This window comes from Perca fluviatilis, chromosome 21, assembly GCF_010015445.1.
Source record: "Perca fluviatilis chromosome 21, GENO_Pfluv_1.0, whole genome shotgun sequence".
In the NCBI taxonomy this organism is placed as follows: Eukaryota; Metazoa; Chordata; class Actinopteri; order Perciformes; family Percidae; genus Perca; species Perca fluviatilis.
Genome location: NC_053132.1, coordinates 13913606 through 13935159, shown reverse-complemented (window position 1 = coordinate 13935159; position 21554 = coordinate 13913606). Strand labels below are relative to the sequence as shown.

General features: G+C 39.8%; 1 protein-coding gene across 2 annotated transcripts; it reads right to left on the bottom strand.

Moving 5' to 3' along the window:
* Window positions 1-98: 98 nt before the first annotated feature.
* Window positions 99-21271, bottom strand: gpam (glycerol-3-phosphate acyltransferase, mitochondrial). 2 transcript variants are annotated; one of them, XM_039788945.1, is made up of 21 exons: window positions 20691-21271; window positions 17628-17761; window positions 17343-17477; window positions 16421-16494; window positions 15367-15480; window positions 14738-14887; window positions 14396-14495; window positions 13984-14120; window positions 13152-13251; window positions 10236-10448; window positions 9898-10011; window positions 9573-9658; window positions 8552-8673; window positions 7294-7364; window positions 6590-6857; window positions 6249-6406; window positions 4492-4569; window positions 3952-4089; window positions 3631-3820; window positions 3311-3369; window positions 99-3157 (listed from the first exon to the last, which is right to left on the bottom strand). In XM_039788945.1, the coding sequence occupies exons 2-21, from the start codon at window positions 17706-17708 to the stop codon at window positions 3041-3043; spliced, it is 2505 nt and encodes an 834-aa protein (XP_039644879.1). In that variant the 5' UTR covers window positions 17709-17761; window positions 20691-21271; the 3' UTR covers window positions 99-3040. The 2 variants fall into 2 exon arrangements, with proteins under 2 accessions (XP_039644879.1, XP_039644880.1); XM_039788946.1 differs by having other exon boundaries at window positions 17343-17462; window positions 17625-17761; window positions 20691-21269.
* Between the last annotated feature and the right edge of the window lie 283 nt (window positions 21272-21554).

Sequence of the window (21554 nt, the reverse complement as noted above, 5' to 3'; positions counted from 1 at the left end):
GTAATATCAAGAGTATTTATAATTGATACCCAAACATTTAATGTCCCATCTCCCACTGGAAAAAAAAAAAAAAATCATTAAAGAACCATAAGACACCATTGTTAATCTATCATTAATTTATTTAAAAACAAAATCTAATAATGCTAATTGTGCTTTGCTCTGAGAAAGCAACAAAAAAGGTGACACTTGTTTTTAGTAGCTGGTGATTCTTCTTACAGTAACCACAAGTTCTCTGCTCGTGTTGTTTTTTCGAAGTTACAATCTACAGTGTTCTTTTGGATTCCCACACAAAATCATTTTTGTTAACATGCACAAAAACAGAACAAAAAAACACAACTACAGTGCATTAAAAAGGCACCTGCTCCCCAGATACAGGCTTTTTCTTTTTTTTTTTTATCCTACAAAGTTACATAGTTGTAGAGGGATGTTGTTAATGCAGCTTCAGTAGCAATGAGTCTCAAAAAAAAAAAAAAAAAAAAAAAAAAAAATCACATTTCATAAAAACTGTATCATGTCCGTACCGACTCCATCGAGTACTCTACAATATCACATTGACCTTTTTGGGGACAGATGAGATACATTCAAGAGGTAACAAGTTTAACTTTAGCTCCTATACAAACTCTTTCTCTGCAACAAAATTCACACACTATACTGTAAAATACAATTCTCAGGTTAAGTAGAGTTCACATTAAAATGTCGATGATTAAAGGCGACCAGAGGAAACATGCAGTACAGTATGTAGAGTGGTTTTTATCTTGGCGGAGGGGTTCCTCAGCTTGGGGACTTATTTGTGGGCTCAGAAATGCTTTGAATGTAAATCAAATCACACGGATCACATTCCCATTTAAAAGACATACTTTTCTGTTCTTCAACATGCTGTGGTTGTCGTTCAGTTTTCATTTCAGGGATATTTCTTATACAGGTTTGAAAAATTGCATGACAATATGCAGGTTTCTAATATTAAATAAAGCAAACATAGCATTTATATTAACTGTAACAAGCAGTGTTGTTGATCACTGTCAACAAGTCTTTCAGTATAAATATTAATTTAAATGTATACCACCAGTAACCCGATTTGTATTTAATTTTATTGCCCTGACAGATCAAGAATGTTGATTCCTAACATTCAAAATGTCTTCACATTATCAATCTGAGAAAAATATTGTTAGCATTCCTTCTAATAATCCCAAAAATTCATCAAACTTACTCTGCCCTTCCAAACACACACTTTTTCAGTTGGTGTGCACTCATACACAAACATTAACTTAGATGTACATTTATGTTCAATGCAAAATGTATTCAGATTCAGAATTACACACATACGACAAGACCTTCATGTTATTTTACAGTAAAAAGAAAAACTGGAAAATGTTCTGCAGATAAATGCACATGAACTGTGCAGTGAGGTTCAACTATCAGCTTTTAATTTCACTCGTTTCATTATTTTGGTAGTTTTGGTCGGTTTTTGATTTTCATGATCAACTCATTCCGTTACCAGAACTTTTATTCCCAACCTGCCTGACACCTTTTTTTTTTTTGACATGCATTGTGGAATTATCAGGATCTACTAGTAGTAGTCTAAGTGTGTTTACGGAAAGTTCCCAGACTGTGTTTTGTGAATTAAGACAGTGGTGCTGAAACTTTGAAATGAAGCATTGAACCAACAACAATAAAGAATAGCTAAACCTGACAGTTAAGGAATATTATTTCATTTTCAGTCATCATACATTTAAAAGTAAACACATGACCTTTCATTAAATCAGCTACACAGTGGATATGTACCATTTATTTTTTACCACACTATGCAGTTCCTGTTTTAAGTATGCCCAACCATTAGAGCAGTGATGCTGAGAACGGTTTTCATTATACAGTGTGTTTATAATACAGGACAAAATGGTGGCGTTCCCAAATCTCTGCTTTCCCTGAAAGGCATGACCAAAGAGTTTCTGAGCTTGTTGCATTTGAACATACGTGGATGTAATGCCTGGTATTTCACTATTTTAAGTGCTGTGTAACATTCATTGAGAAGTGAAAAAGGTGTTACGCAAACACAGAGATCAAAGTCACTTTTCATCAAAACCCATGACGAAAGTGTAACTGAATGCACTTAGATATTAGTGGTTTGAATGCACTTAACTATAGATGCTTGTGATTTTAGGCTTCGACTGCACTGGACTTTCAACAGGTACATTTTGTGTTTGCCACGTAGATATTTTTGCACAGCCGAACTGATTTGCTGCTTCTATTTTTTGATATCTTAAACCAATAAGTGTGAAGTATAACTGATCAAAGCTGTTTATAAGGATTAGATTTTGACATTTAGTTTTGCAAATGAAAATTTGGATATGTACGCATTTTGCAGTGACAAATCTTCTTTGATCTACTGTTCATTAGATAGAAAAGGTATTACATTTTTAAATTCCATGACACTAGAGTGCATGTATTTAAATGCACTACAAATGAGAGTCTTTTGGCCTATGAACAGGGATTTGTTTTCAAAATTAGCATTTCAAACTACATTTTGACATGTTTTCTACTGTATGATTGTGGAGTTTATAACATAAAAATGCTTTTGTTGTGGATTAGGTTTACCATTATTTTCAATGCATATTTTGCTTGTTAACTTGTATAGACGAAAGGCAGCTTGCTTTGTTCGGATTGCTGTAAAAGTGATTCTTATTTACTAACCTGCTTGAGTACATTTTCTGATAGTTTAAAATGTTGTTCATATTAAAACCTCATGACTTCACTGGCAAAGTTCACAAAGATCAGATGATCCCTAGAGGTACCTCTTCAAAGAATGATACACGTGTTTTATCAGCTGCACAGTTCTAAGACCGGGAGTCATAGACTGGAACAAAAAGGGAAGACTGGCTTCAAGTCTCTTCCGGCTAACAGCTAACAGTTAGCGGCTGTTACATGAAGGCACTTCCTGGTAAAGCTTTCCACAGAGTAGCACCTGGGATTGTTTAGAAGTAACCAGTAGAAGCCCTTTATTGGAAGGAGCCTGGGGTCTGAGCTGGGCTGAAGGGTTTGTCGGTCACAGCAGGGTGAAACCTAAGATGTACTGCAGGAGTTTGTTCCGATTGGCCTGAGGTAGAAAGGTGCTGCTCAGCTCCAGAGTTGTCACCTCATTCTCTCTTCTCTGCTTCAGGACCTACAGAAGATTACAACACCGAAAGCAAATCTCAACTCAAGCTGGAGGAACCTGAACACAACCCAAACCCTACTTTCTTAACACTAAAGTCTCTTTTAATAACTGTAAGCAACACATCATGTGTTCATAAATTTGATATAAACACACTCTTACCCCGAGCTCTTTGAATGTCCTCACGGTGTTCTTAACCAGGTAATGAGTTGCACTTTCACCTGGAAAAACATTTGTTTTTACTAGTTAATTCATAGTCTTCAGAAGTCACTTTTGCTGTGAGATAGAGCATAAATCTAGTTCTAGCACATTTGTTCGAGTAACTGTTAAAAGGTTTAATAATGAATTTTGTATTACAGAAGGATAAAACATGTTATAATTACGCAGTGACTGTTTATTCCAAGTTGAAACTAAGCCTGGATGATGATTTTATAATTCTGCAATTTTCCAAAAGTGTATGTGGGGAAATATTGCAGTACTACCATAAGCAGCCACTCCTCTCTCTGTGCGGGTGAGCAGGTATCTGAAGAGCCTCTGGGTGTAGTCGGACTCAGCCATGGGCTGACTCAGACTGTGGACAAAGATGGCAGCGCCGCTGTAGGCCTCCAGCACCGGGCTGACAAGTCGCTGTAGGAAGACGAAGAACTCCTGGTGCTCTGTGGAAACGCTCACCTGAAACAGGGAGAGGAAAAGTCAGTGACTGGATGTTGCTCATTCAAACAACTTGAAAACAGTCCTAGAAGTTGATGCCATTGTGCTGGAGGTTCTGTTGTCTTTTTAGATATTTATTACTAAAAGTAGACCTTTAGGTAGCGATCTCTCTGCTCCTCTCCAAAGTCACTGTCCTCATCCTCCTCATCGCTTCTCCAGGAAAGGGGCTCAGGGAACTTTTTGGGCCAAGGTTCCTCTGTGGGGCTGGGACTCAGTTCCTCTTGGTCCTCCTGTCACACACAAACAAAAACACACTAATTAGACCATCGGGGCTATGGAAAAGACCTACCACATATTACACATACAGTAGGCGATTATTCTTATATTCTTCACTGTTTCCCATTACTAGATATAAAAATGATAGGATGGCGGATAAAACGGAATATTAACCATTTATTAGCACAACAGCATGTGTTCACAGCAGCATGGCCAACAACAATAACGGAAGCCAAAGCTACCCACAATCCATCAGGTGTATTTTAACTACGGATCCTATAGTAGCCCAAAATGCACAACAATTATAGTTAACAGCGCTTCCTGAGATGTTCCCCGCGAGTCAACTTCCAGCATTAGTCGCAGTGGTTTCTTTTATTCTTGTCCGTCACTAGAGAGGGTTGTATCTGTAAACTGACCTCTGCTACGTAGAGAACGCCATACTGGATCAGCCGGGTCACTGCATCATGAAAAACCTGGTAAATAGTCTGACAGGGCTGTGAGACAGACAGGAAGAGAGGGAGAGGCACTGTGAAACATGAAACGAACCATGTGGATTGTCATATTCAAAATCAGTTTCAATCACCAACAGCATCATCAGGAACAAACAACCAAAGTTTAGACAACTGATCAGTACTACTATGTGATCAGTTAGAGCCATTATTAATTGATTGATCACACAGTGACAGGATGCCTTTTATGTGCAAAGTATGATGGCATGAGGTCTGATGAAGATCAAATGTTGATATGGGTTGATCATAGGTTATTGTCTTCACATTTCACTTCAGACACGGCAAACAAGAAAAAAGGGAAATAAAAAGGGGTTGGTCTTACAATACAGAGATGCACTTGAAAAATGTCCTTTTGCCACTGGACTCATTGTTCTGTATAAAGTTTAGTAGGATGGTGACCCCTTCCAATATTTAAGCATTATTACTGGGCTCTCACTTTCTGGCAGTAGGACTGTCCCTATGAAGACTGGTCTGATGTCTCCCCGCTTTGGTTAAAAATTGAGTCCCTGCTAGTTTCAGAAACTTCTCTCCCAGTGCTGCTTCTGCTACTTCATTCTCAGAAATTCACTGAGGATTTTGAATCAAATAAAAAAAAATCCCTTGGATTGGTGAATAGCTCAGTATACACCCCTATAACATACAATCACTTGTTCAACCTGGCACTGATGGATAGAGGGTTTCTGGACTGGAGGGAAAGAGGGCTATGTTGTATTGGTGACCATTACATAGATAATAAATTTGCTTCTTTCTTTAGCTCCAAACTAAGTATCACCAACAACAGTTTTATCGCTACCTTCAAGTCAGGCATTTTGTACTGGAGCGTACCCCAAAATTCACAATCAAACTATAAAGTCACACTTTCTGTGATTTACTTCTCTCTCAGCCTGACTCAAAGCATTTGATCTCCTGTTTTGTCACTTTTACGACACCAGTAGAAGCCTTGGGTGCTCCGGTGTCAGATCAACTGTGGGAGGAAGGTTTGTCCGCTATGCAGAGCTGGTCCATTAGCTTGAGATACAGATGAATTCCATATAAAGCATTACTCTAAAACCAAACTTAACAAGATTTTTGAATCAGATTCCCCACTGTGTGACAGATGTGGTATCTCAGAGGGATCACTGTCACATTTATTCTGGCAGTGTCCAGTATTAAGTCAATTTTGGAGTGACATATTTAACTTTCTTTCCAAACAATGTCAGATAAATATCAAGCCAGATTTCAATCTGGCTATTTCTGGTTGCTCTGACAGGACGGAGGCCCTTCCTCCCCATCAGAAGCCAATTATTAGAGCAGGCATGGTTGCAGCTAAAAAAATATTACTTAATTGGACGTCTCTACTGCCCCCATGTTTCAGGAGGTGGCTCAATGAAATGCTTTCTGTGGCTAGAATGGAACAGATTCCTTTTGACAGAAGGAATTCACAAAGTTACTTCTTGAAGGTGTGGAAACCATTTTTGACATTACTTGATGAGACCTAAATACACTAACCCTAATCTGAGAAAGTATGAACTTGCACTCGGATATTCTGGCAGCTCTCCACCTGTGTGTTTTTGTTTTTTCTGTCCGTTTCTGCTCTATTTGATTGCTGTATTGTCCAGTTAATTGTGACCGTTGAGAAAATTCAAAAATTAAGTATTTAGATGGTGACAATGTGCAAGACTTACTGGTGCCACTGTCACCTCATTCACAAGGAAGTGCGAGAGCCCGGCGGCCTTGCGGATGAGTCTCTCCTGACTGAGAGGGAGGCTACTCGGACCATCGGGTGGGTGGTCAGACTCGGATTCTGCTACCAGCTCTCGCTGCAGTGACAGGATGCTGCAGGCTGGAGACAAAGCATCAAAATAAATTTGTGAAGAAAAATCTAGGCTTGGGAAAACTAGCATCTGACTGATGGAATTTAAAATGTCAACAGCAAAGTTCATCCACAACACACCGCTAAACAAGTCAAAGATCAGTGATACACCAGAGTGAGCACAGAACACAACAACAACTTGGCTCAACGTACCAATGATTGCATCAGAAATGAAGACATGGAAAAGGCAATTGCTGTAGAAGTTGAGCTCGAAAAGAGCTGGTACAGTTTGGCTGGGTGCGATGGTGAACTCTCCGTTGCGATTTGAACTGCTGGTCACATTGACGCAGTTTCCCAGCAGGTGGAGGGCACGCATGACCACATCCTCCGAGTTCCCCGAAAAGCCCAGATCAAAGTCCCGAGACAGGATCTCCTCCTTCATGTTGAAGAAGTCTTCCACCAGCTTGGACAGCACCACCCCCTGGAGCAAAGTGGAGGTAAAAACATAAAGCTCAAAAAAATGTGTGTGACTCCATAAGCTAACCAAAGCCAGGATTCAGTGCAACAAAATGCTAGACAGGTCTTGAGTTGGTTATATGCAGCATCGGCCAATTCCTGGAGCCAGGAAGACAATTTCAGTAATTGTTTTTCACTGTCAGCCACTTAGATCAGTGTGCCTGCAGAGGGCAGCGGCTCACCACTAATGTACAGATGATGCAGGAAGAGCGAGATCTCAAACAGAGAGGGACATTCATTACTATAATGCAGAGGTATGTGACATTTGGATCACCTTGGTGTAAGGGAGGGAGCATGATGGACAAGAACAGCGAAAAAAAGAGCAACAGACAAAAAGAGGAATAAAATGTGAGGAACAGGGGTGAAGAAAAAAGGAGGACATGAAGGACAGCCAGACTTACCGGTCTGTGTCTGTACAGCAGCAGACAGGCTACGATGTGGGTAGACATGATCGCTGATGACTTATTAGCCGCTGTGATAGAAACAAAGACAATATAATGAGCAACACACTGAAAACATTATCAATATCATCCATAAATAATATTTATTTTAATTTACAAGACAGAAAAAAAAAGTGCTATGCTGTTAAGCACTTGCCCCGAAGTCTCGAATGTCCGTCATTGGTGAGGATTATGGCAACAACTAAAAGTGTATGTACAGATGGGACTAGTTGACAAGCTATGACTAACCATATGTTACGTATTTTAAATTTTATATTATATTATATTATATATTTATTCACTTGGCATCTTATTGTCCATCAAATAAAGTTCCCAATCATATAAAAGTGTGCAATGTACCAAGTTTGTCTTTGGCAATTAGGTATGATAAGACAGGATTAAGAAAATCTAAAAGAGTTGATTACATAAGATCAGGCAAACAGAGAAAATACTGTCGTGTGCGCTTGTGTGTGCGCATGGCTTAGGACAGAGGTTACTAGTGGTCATTTTAAGCACAGCTCAAGATCAGGGGAGTAAAGCCTTTGAGCAGTGGTACTGCATTCCTCCCTACTTGTGCTTCTTTATCCCCCCACCCCCTTATCCTATTGGCTGAAAACAACATGCCATCCAGCAGGAGGCTTTGTGATTGGCTGAGAGCAAAAAACAAATGGGCCTAGCTAGTAGAATGCAGCTGCATGAGCTGGGAAGAACCGGTTTCTGTAGTGCTACCCTCACGGCAAAAAAAATAAAAAAAATAAAAAGAGACCCCAGAGGGATGTGAAGCGGATGGACTGATGCTGTGCTGTGTGGAATTTCAATTAATGGAGGCAGTATGATGGATAGTATTTCATGTATGCTGCAGGTGCACTTTTAAAACAGGATGAACAGGAGAACCATGTGCAGAAGAAGGAGATAAAAGAGGAATGCCTAATTAAGCAGCAAACCTGCCGTTGTATTTAAAATAAATGAGATGTGATAGGGACATAACAAATTTATGTGGCATCCTGTTTGGAAGACTCTGAATAGGATGGCATTGTGATGATTCATGACCTCGGTCACATGTCAGTCTTACTTGATGTCTTTCTATACTACAGACAGCTTAAGTTAACAAACTGGAGTTTCTTGGTGAAGCTGATAATTATCCTTTAATGTCATATACAACAGGGCTATATATAGGGTGTAGTTAATCCAATGGCTGTGTGCTTTGTGAATTTCTTACTGAAGAGGACGTGCTTGGCCAGGTTGTTGATAAGTTGTCGCCTTGAGATGTCATCGGGCAACTCTCTGTTCAGCTGCTGCTCCTCCTCCTCCTCCTGCCCCTCAAACAGCTGAGCATCAGGTCTGGAATAACAACAACTCAACATGTAAACATAAATATTGATAATTGTCTTGTTATGTCAGCTTGATACAGTATGAATAATACACCAGTTCATTTTACAAATTAGTTTCCTTCTCTCTTGTTTAACAGGTGTTTATATGAGTAAAATGATTTAAACCACCAATATAAGTTTTTATATAATATTGGATAATAGTTTAAACCGTTTAGAAAAACATGACATAACTGCAAATAGAAGCGCACCAGAAAGGCTTGAGCCTGCCCTATGCACTACTTTTCTGCATGATGGCTTTATGCTGCAAACAAACTGCCTCTTGTGTTTTTAAATAAACACTAATCTGAACTGAAGTAAGCTTAATAGGTTTCCAAATGTGATCATTAAATTACTGCCCTCCTGAAGCTGTGGCTCTTTCAGCTCACTTAACATTTCCTTTTATTTCTAGGCTTGTGGCACAGTCGTTACATGTCTCAGCCAGCCATAATATATATTTTCAAGACAGGCTACTATTTAGCATGTGAGTGTTACTATACATGATGTAGGGCACTTTTTATGAAACAGTATTTGCAATTTGTCTTTTCAGTCGGCTCTGCTGGCGTGAGCTTTGAACCTGTGACACGAGACCAGCTGGGATGGAGCCCCGCTGTCCTTGTTGTTGTACTATATGACTGTATCAGTTATCTCTGAAAGGAAAGCGCTGAACTGAAATGACCCCTGTCAATGCTTGCTCAAGCGCTGTGCTCGGTTGTCAGATAACAGACCCTGCTGTCAAGCAGCAGGAGGAAGAAGTCAACTTTGGACGGGAGAGTTCATAATATTACAGGTGGGGATGTGGAACTGCTGGTTTGTGAACAGAGGAGGATATAACTGATTGTTAGAGTGGGTTGTGTGTGTATTTGCTCTTACTGTGCAGAAATAATGATGGGCATCAAGGTGTGCTCTAGGGACACTTGTGGTGGAATATGGCGGCTTCTCTGGGAGTCCATGTACTCCTACATTTGACACACAAAAGTTTCATTACAAATACAAACTCAGACATAGATTTTTTTTTTTTTTCTGAAAAGGTTGAGAAACCAAAAGAAAGCATGATCTTTCATTGTAAGATTCCTAAAACGCTTTTTAGTGCTTTAAAATCAAGAGCGATAGCTGAAATCTGCTAAAGCTCTGCATGTGGTCACAACAGCTGCAGTTCCATTTGTATGAAAGCTGATATAAACCTGTGATCAGTCACCTTTAGGGAGAAGGGCTGGTTGAAGTCAACTCGGACGCAACCGTAGTTCTTCCTCAGCATCCTAAACACTCCACATGCTATTCCCCACAAACTCTCATTCTTCTTAGGTTTGCCCTGGTGGGATTGAGAAATTCAGATGGTTACAATGTAGACTTGATAATCATAACAACATATTTAAGTTATCTAACCTACCCACCACAAACAACATTTTGTCACCTAATTTCTACAGCTACAATTTCAAAAGCCAGAGCTACTGTATAATATCTATTCTATTTCTTTGAATGAAAGAAAACACCTTTGCTGCCAAAACAAAAAACAGACGTCACCCAAGCACTTACCAGCTGCTCGCTATTGTAGTTGCCCTCAAGAATACGGTCATAAGAGATGCCAACTGGCACCACCAGTACGTCTGCAATCGACCCAGTGCACATTGTGTCCACCACGATGGACAGCATGCCTGCACGCGCTGTAGACGGCTTACCGCTGCGGGAGCGGGTACCCTCTAGGTAGACCTCCAAAAACTGCTGCTGACGCAACAACTCCTCTGTATACTGAAGGAAGATTGATGAAACAGAATAATGTTGAAGATGAATGATAAAAGGTGGCACAGGATGGCAAAAGTTAGAGAAATGTGCAAATTACTTTTGATGAAATGCAATTTGCTGCAAAGTCTTTGACATTTAAAAAACAACAACATTGACTCCGTTACAAGGTAGAGGTCAAGTAAAGTAAACCCTGAGCAGCTGCTGCGTATGCAGCCCGAATACAAGTTCAAAGTGGGTGGTGGTCACAGACAGTTTGACCGCCAAACACACCGCAGGGGACTGGGTACGTGCCAAGGCAGCCATGTTGTGTAACAGTATCCAGCCATGGATGAGTACAGCTGCCTCTTGCTATGTAGACACTTCTGAGAAGAGAAGCTTTGTCCTGAAATGGAATCTGGGCTGTTGCATTGAGAGCGAGAGGGTCGGCCTTCACCGGAGCGACCAAAATTAGCAGCACATGGCTTTTTTTATGCCTGTGAGGGAGTTTGGTTGATTAAATTTCTGTGAGTGACACAGGCATGCCAGATTAAAATTACATCTGCTGCCAAATTTAAGTACTATGTGGTTCACTTGAATAGTCTGTTTGGTGGAATATTGGAAATACAAAAGGGATACCTCTTATCTTATGCACAATGCCTGCCAGTTTGTTGCTTTCATTACTCTCACAGGGCTCAACCCTAATTTTTTTAAAGTGGTTGCCGGCTTGGCAACCAGGCATCAGCTTTTGGTTGCCGAAATTGACAATACGTTTACCAGGTTTCAATTGCCTTAATTTGTAGCATATGATTTCTTATGTAACTATACCACACATTTTAATTATGAAACAATGAGATAATGGCTTGCAATATAAATTTCCCATCCCTCTCAAATAGGGGGGAATTGAAATGATTATTAAAAATGCAATCATTTTTAACAATAATTACTTCTTTCACCAGTAAATTGCTGTTAAAAAGACAAAAACAGATGAGAAAAGGGTATTTTACAATAACTTTGAACACACCACAAGGTTTACCAGTTTTAAGTAAACACAACACTTAGTCACTCATAGACCGTTAAAGAAACGGACCAACAGAGCCCGTTGCTCTGGACGGAGACCAGTGAAGGCTATTAGAAGCACTTTTCCGGTGATTGCTGAGCGTTACTGCACAATCTCCAACTGAGCTCGAAGACGTAGATGTGACGTGAGCAACCTGTCTGAAAGTTGTAAGTCTTCTGGTAGCTGTGCCAAGAGAAATCTCAATTATTCCAAATCTTGCAGAGCCGGAGAGCGTAGGTATATGTTAGGAGATAACATAGGCACAGGCTAATTATTGCTAACTAAGTCGCGTGGTTATGACACAATCGTTAGCCTATTTTTACAAAAACGTCTGCTACGGAGCCATAACGTGAGATTCAAGGTAATGGAGCCTTTTATACATTGTCGTGTTTCTTTAGAAATAAACAACGGACAAATAAAGTATTTAAACGCATCAGATGTAAAGTTATTCGCTGTCAAAGTGACGTCAAAATGAATGGCAGTCGATGGCTAACGGCGGGTGAGTGCTTGTTAGCATCAAAATGGCGCCATAGGAGGTATGGGTTATGGACAGAGGCTTACCCCCTTGGTCGAGCCCTGTCTCAACCCAAAAACACAAATTAACAGCAATTCTTAACTGTGACAGACTGGTACAATTAAGTAAATCCACTAAGAGGCCTAGCTTTTTTGTAGAAAGCACTTTTAGAGACTTTGTGCTACAAGTAGCGTATGAGGACAAAGCATTAATATTAACATTAGTAGTCATTAACATTCGTTCTACTTCAGGTTTTCAAATTAGCAAAAGTTTGTTAAGCCACATTATCCAAATACTAACAAAAGGTTTAGATTCCAGATTTAATTAGCCTGTAATTTCTAATTCAAACTAATTGAAAAAAGGGGTTTGCACTGGTGACTTTCTTGAGATGAAATATGCACACAAGGGTGGAAATACATTTAGCGTCATAGTTTGAAAGATTTAGAATACATCGACAATGGTCCTCAAAAACAATATGTCAATCACTTAACCGACATTTTTGGGACATTTGATAGGCCAAACAATAGATCACTAAAATGATTATGCTTTAACCGAGGCCTGACCTAAACTCTAACAACCACAGGAGGCAAAGCTTTGACCATCTGTAAAGTAGTTAGCAACTAATAGAAACCTACCTACAGTCCCCAACAGAGACAAATTGACAGCACATTAATTGTATCTAGGTCAGTGAAGAGGAGAAAAGCATGAGCCAAACACCATCTTAATTTTGCAGCATAAGTGCTACAGAAGGCGTTTAGACACTGCTACAGAATAGTAGTAGTGTCTAAGTAACTTATTTAAAAAAGATAAAAGGCTGATTGAAAATCTGAAAATGAAAGAAAAAGAAAGCACTAACATCAGGTAACAAAGGCTTTTAACTCTCCCTGTCGATCACTTAGGAATGAAAAGAGCAAACAGAGCAGAAAAGCAAGAGAGCCTGCAGTTACATAATAAAGCATGGACACACACAGAAGATAAATAGACTCTTGGGACTTACACACACACACACACACACACACACACACACACACACACACACACACACACACACACACACACACACACACACACACACACACACACACACACACACACACACACACACACACACACACACACACACACACACACACACACACACACACTCCCCGGGACTTACTGCATGTAAGAGAGATCTGTACAAAACATCTTTCTTTCCATCCCCGGTCTCCTCCATTCTCCGTCGTATGAAGAATCCTCCAAGTTTACGGATAAGGGTGCTGAGATGAGAAAAATAGAAAGTTTCAAGTGGTTTCTGCACAAAGCTTTATACACTGGCAGCACCTGTGTCCTCATCATTTTCAGTTGGCTGGTTGGTAGTCAGTAAAAACAACATGCCAATAATTTGGATTATGTGGTTGGTACTGTGATTACGTATCACTGTACTGTAAAAAAATGCTGCGGACAGCTGAACATCAGTGGTTCCCTATAATGTAGAATAAGCCAGTTTGCATCCAAGTCCTGCTTTTACTCATAGATTTCTACACATTTTGGTGCTACACCCGTCAGTTGTGTATATCTCAATAACACACTTTTTGCTTTCCTTTCACTTCTTCATTTTCTTAATATTTCCTCTTCTGTACCCTGTCACTAGGTGTGTTCCTGTTCTCGGTAACCATAGCTCAGGTTGGTACTTCTGGGACCTATATCACAAGCACCCATGTACTATAGAAGATCCGTTTTAGAACCTCAAAATAATATTTGAAGCAGGATAAAAACAGGTTCACCACCTGTTTTCTGGCTGGTTTCCCTGCTATTAATATTCTCCAAATGTAAAATCAGTCTCAATCTTTAGTCTCACTCTTTAGTTCAGTTTTAATTCCTCTCTGATTTATTTCCAAGGAATTCCCTTTCTTCTGACATCAAACTGATCTCTGCGTTTTCACTTACAGAGAGCAGAAATGCTCCTTATTGCCAGATCAAACCTGACATGAGGCTTTGTAGGATTTTACCTGAGGATAGGGATGCTTAGGTTGTTTCCAGCAGCGATGTGTGGAGCTTTGATGTTGTGACAGAACAGGATCAAGGTGATGAGCAAGTAGTCAATGTGGGATTTGTGAACAGGAAGGAAGACCATGGGCACATTTTGCTGTAAAGACGAGACATAGATGATTTTTAAATAAACACAGATAATTTCTCAGTGCAGATGGAACTTCCAGTTTAAACAGTGAAAGTGGATATGTCATGTATATGCATCCATCAGAAAAGTATTGTGATGATAAATATTTGAGTGGTTCCTGTTAGATACTGTGTTTAGCTGTCACAAATATGAGTATGATATGTTCTGAAAACACCTTTGCACAAGTTGTGGAAATCATGTTGTGACAGTAGAATTCATTTTCTTTGTGTGTGGTTTCTGCAGACCTCCGTAGCAGCTTTCTTGACCATTTCCAGCTGGCCCTTGTGGATCTGGATGCTCCAGAAGAAACCATTAAAGAGCCTTAGGAGGACCCACCCTGTCAGCCTAAACATAAAGAAAAGTGTGAGAAGATGTGCAATAGAAACAAAGAGTCCAAAACTTTAGCTGTGGCAGAATCTAATCAATTTTAGTGTAAAAGAACATAATGTAAGGCGTACAGTAAAGCCACACACATAATGTGTACTTATTCTAGTAATGTGTTCTAATATTCTCATACTGTAAGCCCAGCAATATCAATCATTGACTGAAAAGCAAATTAGGTGAGATTTCCAGTATACACCTTGTACCTGATAAAGGATGGGGAAATGTTGGCCACCATCTCCTGAAGGAAGGCCCTGGCTTTCTGCTTGACTTTACTGATGGCTTTGTGCTCTTGGCCTGGCTGGCTGGCTGCAGCGTCCAAATCTGTGGCTACCGTCACAATAGCACTCTCCACTCTGCCATAGACCAAAGCACAGCACAAACGCACTGTAAGTGGACACAAACCTAAATGAAGTTTTATTCCATCTTGGCCCTTTAAGGAATAGCAACCGCAATAGGGAAAAGAATAAGAACAAAATAAAAAGGGAAAAATAATACATTTAAAAAATATACTAATAAATAAATCAACAAATACAAGAGAAAATTAAATGAAAATGCTTGTAATTATTCTTTTATATATTTGTTATTTGTCTTTATATTTCCACATTTTTATTTTCTTATTTATTCTTAGATTTTTTTCTCTGTGTTTCCAAATGTTTTGTTTACTTATTTATTCCTCTTTATAGTATTCTTTTACAGATGTATTTTTTTTTTTATTTATTTTTTTTTTTTTTAAATGGCACTCCTATGACTCCATTACTACATACTCTCATGATGCTCAGTTGCACTTTGATGATACGTTCCAACAAATGTGTCACGTTACACCGAGCGTTACCTGCTGTTGTTGAGCACGTTGTCCACTACATTCCTGGTGAACATGTCCTTGTTGACATCTCTCTCCATGACAAACAGCACATAACTTAGCCTGCGCGCCAGCCAGCCCCGCTGTCTGCATGAGCACACAGACACAAATGTGCACCAATTTATACACAGAAACATGTAAAGAAGTGAACACATTCTCGTATATACTGTATACATGGCTAAACTAACAAATGCATTGACATATTTTGTATAGAATATGTGATAATAAATATCTGTGAAAAAATGTGATCAAAAACTGCATGCATACTCTCACATTATACAAGGTTCATCTTTTATTTATTTTTTTGGAACGAGAGATCAGCTCTGGCTGACTTTATCCTTTACACACAGTTTTCTTACAACAATGGCTGTTTTGAATTCATTTTTCCCCCACTTTGCTGAGCTTATACATGACACAATACCAATTGTGTCAAAACTACACAGTGCCATCTTGTCCATATTGAGTTCAGCCCATTTTGGCTCTGAGATGTCTCTGTCTACATGCCAATACAATGCAGTTATTTGTGTGCATTTGGAGCATGATGGCAAACAGCCTTCATAAAAGGTGGCCTTATTCCAAAGGATTGCCTTGGACTTCGAAAAAGCAAAGATTCACACCAAGCTGATGTTCATACTGGTTGGGGTTGAGGTATTAAGGTGTCTTACTGAGTTTTGCCTGCTCAGGTCAGTCACTGGATGCATGTGTCAGGTGTTCACTGACTTTAAATTATTCATCTGTCTCCCTTTCCGCTGTTTCCTTGCCATTTATTATACACAGGTTGTTAGGAGGGCCAGCGCCAGCCTGCACTGTATTGATTGTACTCTACAGAGGGAGATAAAGCTTTTGCTCTTGTTGCAAGGTGCAAAGGGCATTTAAAGCATAATCAGAGGACAAATCAGCAAATGAAAGCTCAACATGTAGTTTTCAAAGTTGAATATGTTCCTCTTGCCAGGCTAATAGGACTGCTCAGAGCAAAATACTGTGGAATAAAGTGATACTTTAATGGAGTAGATTTCGCTTTCTTTACCTGGTATGTGTCTCATTAATGTAGATGACGTTGCGCAGTCCCAGAGATGGAATACTGGAGTTGAACAGTTTGTCCTGGGACCGAAACAAAAATGATTATTATTATGAGGAAGACGACAGCATCAACATAACTTCAACTAAGAGCTTTAGAGACAGCGATGACTTTGTACATTTGAGGAATAAACACATAAAAAGGTACATTGTATTTTATTTTGTTGTCTTTGACTGGAATCCAGATGAGCAATCCTTACAGAGCTAACCAAGCTGGAGTTATCAAGGTCTCAACTAGAGATACTGTGCCATACCGGCCTAACAGTTACATGCAAAATAATTAATAATTTGCTAATGCAAAACTCATTTTCTTGTTAACACTGCTGTGTAGTCAAACAGCCACAATGAATTGATTTTGGCAGGTTATGTACGCTAGGGCTGGGTAATATGACGATATGTACTTTTTTTTTTGTTTCTATCGCAATGTCAAAAATCCAGTGACCTCACAGCATTACGGCAACATTTATGTCATTTGGACAATGCTTTACATTCTGGCCCTTGCACGTTAAGTTAATTTTGCACTGAAGTTCTTAATAAAAGGATTAAAACACTCAGTACTTCCCATTTGTCAAGTATTTAATTCACACAAGTATACAAAAATAGGCTTTACCATGTGGTTATTTCATATAGACTATTTATTGAATTACAAGAAAACTTGCTATATTGTGATATACATCGTTATTGAGATATGAAATGATCTCTATCAGGATGGAATATTTTGGCCATATCGCCCAGCCCTAATGTACGCTACATACTGATCATTTTCTCCTTAGTTATAAACAATTACATTAGATAAAAAAAATACCCTGGACCGGACTTGAGTCTAGCAAATGAACTCATGTTAGAGTTAATTAGCTGTGGTGCAACATTACCCAGCTCTGCGGTGTACAGGAGTGACAGCAACGGCCCACAAAGGGCCTCTTTCTGTTCAGCAGGCCCTCCTTCCACGTGCTGGCAACACAGCGCAGCACCGAGGGGCTGGTGCTGCGGTCCTTGAAACACATCGACACATAAAACACATTGAAGGTAAAGGAAAAACTAACACAACTAATGCTGAGACAAGATTAAACATTCTATGATCTGACAAGATGTGTAATGCTGATCCTACTGTACAATGGCATAATGAAGATTGTTGGTCTGTGTCTGTGGCTTACCGAGTCATCATTGGGATGTTTCCAGCGGTTACACCACTGCTCTCCGTTGTTGACCTGCAGCAAGAAGCCATCTGACAGCTCCATGTTCTCTGCTGTCCTTTCCTCTCCCTCCAGATCACACACCACTAGCTGGCAAGCTGTCAAGACATGGGGATATCATAAGGTTACATTTTAAATGATTTTAATGCAGCAATCACTCCTGGCAATATGTATTTTTTCATTTTATAAGCAAAAGTACTGTCTATTAAATTTACCTTCCATAAAACAATATCCTAATTTACTTTTTGTGTGGCACCACAAGTCAATAAGATCACACTTCAAATGGACCACATGAGCATCTAAACAACAAACTACTGACACACAAAAGGCAGATTATTGCAGATTAACTGAATTACAAATTTTTATTTAAAATCTACATATTTATCTTGAAGATGAACTACACCTCCTACCCCTTCAATGCAAAATCTATTATAAACCACATGATTGCTTCAGATTTATTTAATACAAAGATATGGCGCTGTAATGCATCTCTCCACAGGCTGCAACATCTGCCTCTGCTCTGCATGGGCACTGAGCATAAACCAGGTGTTAGCAGCCTCACTTCAACAGGAAAGCCAGAGAACATAGGTGTATCTAGCTAAAACAATGTGGGCCACTCACACAAATTATGCATCACCCTGCTAGTATGAGTTGCCTCAACTTAACACCTGTTTGATTCAGTTAGGACACATTTTCTGAGTTATGTCAAGGAGGGTTACAGATTCTTTCACCCGTTCAAAGAAACTTTTTGTATATTTGTAAGAGGCCACCTTTACAGTTTTGGGCAATACAGACATGGCAAAAATATGGAGTATAGCAATTGCCAAATAAAAGTAGTTATCAAGTATTGAACTCTACAGCTTCAGCTACTTAAATGAAATGTTAAAATCAGGAATAACATATGTCGAGGCTATTTCTCAAGCAAACGGGAATACATTTTTCTAATATGGGTTGATATTCTTCTTTGCTTTGTTGAATTCTATCTGCAGATGTTTTCTTATACTTTTGTGTTTCAGATGTGGTATAATAGATTGATATTTTGTGAGGATGTGTTGAAGATTAAAACCCTACAATACTTTTTATGACCACATAACACATACTGGTCCCGCACTATATTGGTTACTGTCTGGTTAACCTTTTAGTACAATGGAGGTGTGCAGTGTCTGGCCCCAAATACCTACAAGGACAATGAAAAACTTTGACATTGTCACAGTCTGCTGTTGTTTCTGCAATTTTACATTTGAACAACTGAAAAACAGTACATGTAAAAGTACAAAAGCCTGGAGAAACAAGGACGAAGTACAAAGAGAGTGAGTACAAAAGGTAATTAACAGAAAACACCATGGCCAGTGCCTCTGATTTGTATGAAAATAGGTTAATGAGTTAGTCACTTAATGAATGAATGATTTCACACCAAACAGTATATAGTATGTGTGTAAGTTAAGGGGCAGTTTAGCTACATTTTCCTGTGAATATTAAGTCTAAGGGGGACGGCAGACATGCAGGCCACTTGGCTGAAATGTTCCTGCCTATCCAGTCCAGCAGCAAATGAATGCCCTGTAAGCCATTGTCCTGTTGGGGTGGTAGTAGGTGATACGCACACTGATGAGCGAAATTGGGTTTACAAAGGGGTCAATGACCGAGAGTACTGTACTTGATAGGGTGACTTTGTTGGAAGCAAAACAAAGAAGTTAAATAATGAGGACCTTCGGGGATTAGGTAACAGGTGAAGGTAGCCATAATGAATTATTAGCACTTCGATGCAAGTAAATATATTGGCTAATGTAGAGTACTAAGGCTATATTGTCACTTGTGTCACTGTCTCTTTTTATTACCAATTTTACAATGATGAAACACACAACAAAAACATACATACATACACATACATACATACATATATAGTATTTATTTTAAAATCTGTTATCAGTAGGGACAGCCCATCTCCCACCTGATCACATTCTTCTATAGAACTGTGGAGTCCAGGAACCCCCAGGGGTCCTTGATGAGGATTCCCGGGGTTCCCCAGCTAAAGGGGAATCATTTATTTTCACTATAATTCCATCCATAAGTAACAAAATGACATAATGTATGACTATTTTGGTCATGGGTTTCATACACTTTTTGTAATAAAACATGTAAAAGCAAAAACACTATCAGATGGGGGACCCTGGCCTGGAACCAAATCTAATCAAATGGAGGTCCATGGTCTAATTTGTGTCAGTTTAAGGGTCCTTGACGTGAAAAGGTTTATGAACCACGGTTTTAGATGACAAAAAAAAATCCCTGTTTAGATACACAGTACACAACTAGGTTAATCCGCTTCACACGCTCCAAGCTGTCTGCAATATGCAGGTCAAACAGGAGAAGTCTCAGTGTGACACAGATGGGGTGTGAAGATAGTGCAGACAACAATGGCACAAACCAGGCAGCCGGGTGTCTGGTTTGGCTACAAAGTAACGCCTATTTGTTTGGCTTACACAGCAATCTCTTCATAATACCTCGTAAATGGCTTTAGTTGGGCTATTTGAAGGTTCGTCTTAAAATGAAACCATGACCTGTGCAGTTTATGACACCGTGCAGGTTTTGTCTCGGCACATTGTGTGGCACGCTGTCGAGTCTCATATGGCTAACCTGACGTTATGGCTTAAGGGGCTCGCGATATCTAGAATGGAATCCATTTAGCCTAATGTCTGATGCGTTCATGAGCAAGCAGTTAACATCACATTCGTTTATGTCGCTGAAGCAAGCCAAGGTTAGATGTAAAATGTAATCACAAGTGTCCTCTTAAACTCAATGTCAATGTAAAGTTAACTGGACTTCAGGTTATACCACTAAAATATTGGCCCGAATGTGATTAAGCCTCCACCACTCACAAATGTCTCAACGACGTCGTGCGTGAGCTAGCTAGCTAATGTTACTATCATTTTATATTTGTTTAGCATGCAGTTATTGTTTCCATGACAATACACGCGCGCCATTAGTACAGTTACTCGTTGGCGACATAGCTAGCATTAGCTCGCTACTTACCTTGAATATTTTGTGACGCTGACTCATATCTCAAAAATGAACTCGTCGACAAAACTGCATCCAGCCGTTGGGGTCTTTAGTGCCCTTGTGTCTCCCCACAAGAGCTCCACTCTCCTCCAAAGAATGGACGGCACAGCTCTGACAGACAGAAATGTGTCACAGGAGACAGGAGCACTGCTATTTCAGTCTCGCTTAGCCAGGCCATCCACACACACTGCAGAGTGGAGGAGGGTCTGGCTACTCCCGGCTACTCCACATAGCATTCCGGGATGGGAGAAAAACGTGCTCTGGTTTATTTCTTTAAACCAATCACAATGGTCATGGGCGGCGCTAAACTCTGCACGGAGCCGCTGTGAAGATAGTCATGCGAGAGAAAACTCAGATTGAGCAGATAGTCTAGCTAGCTGTCTCAATTTACCATGCATGCAGCGATCTGAGGAGCAGTCAACCATTGTCCTCATAAATCCACCGGAGTTTAAAATTCCAACACAAAGAAAGCAGAAGGAGACGGACAGCCATGCATCCGGCGAAATTTCCTGCCCGGAGCAATCCCGGAAGTGGAACGTCAAGGATATATAGACCTTCTTCTTATATGGACGATATAGACCTATAGATAGACCTGTTATTTTGATACAGCGGCTAACTGCCAGTAGCCAGGAGAGGGCAGCAGCACTGCACCAATATGACCACTATGCATAGGTTTTTCAGCTGCGACACTGCTTGAATAGTGCTTGTCTGTTTTTCCTTTGTGACATTAGGCATATAGCTATGTTAGTATGTGTTTCAATCATGAACTGTAAAAAAAACAAAGGTTTCAATCATACTCCAGCGCTAGATAAGAGACTCAAAAACAGGGTCAAAATT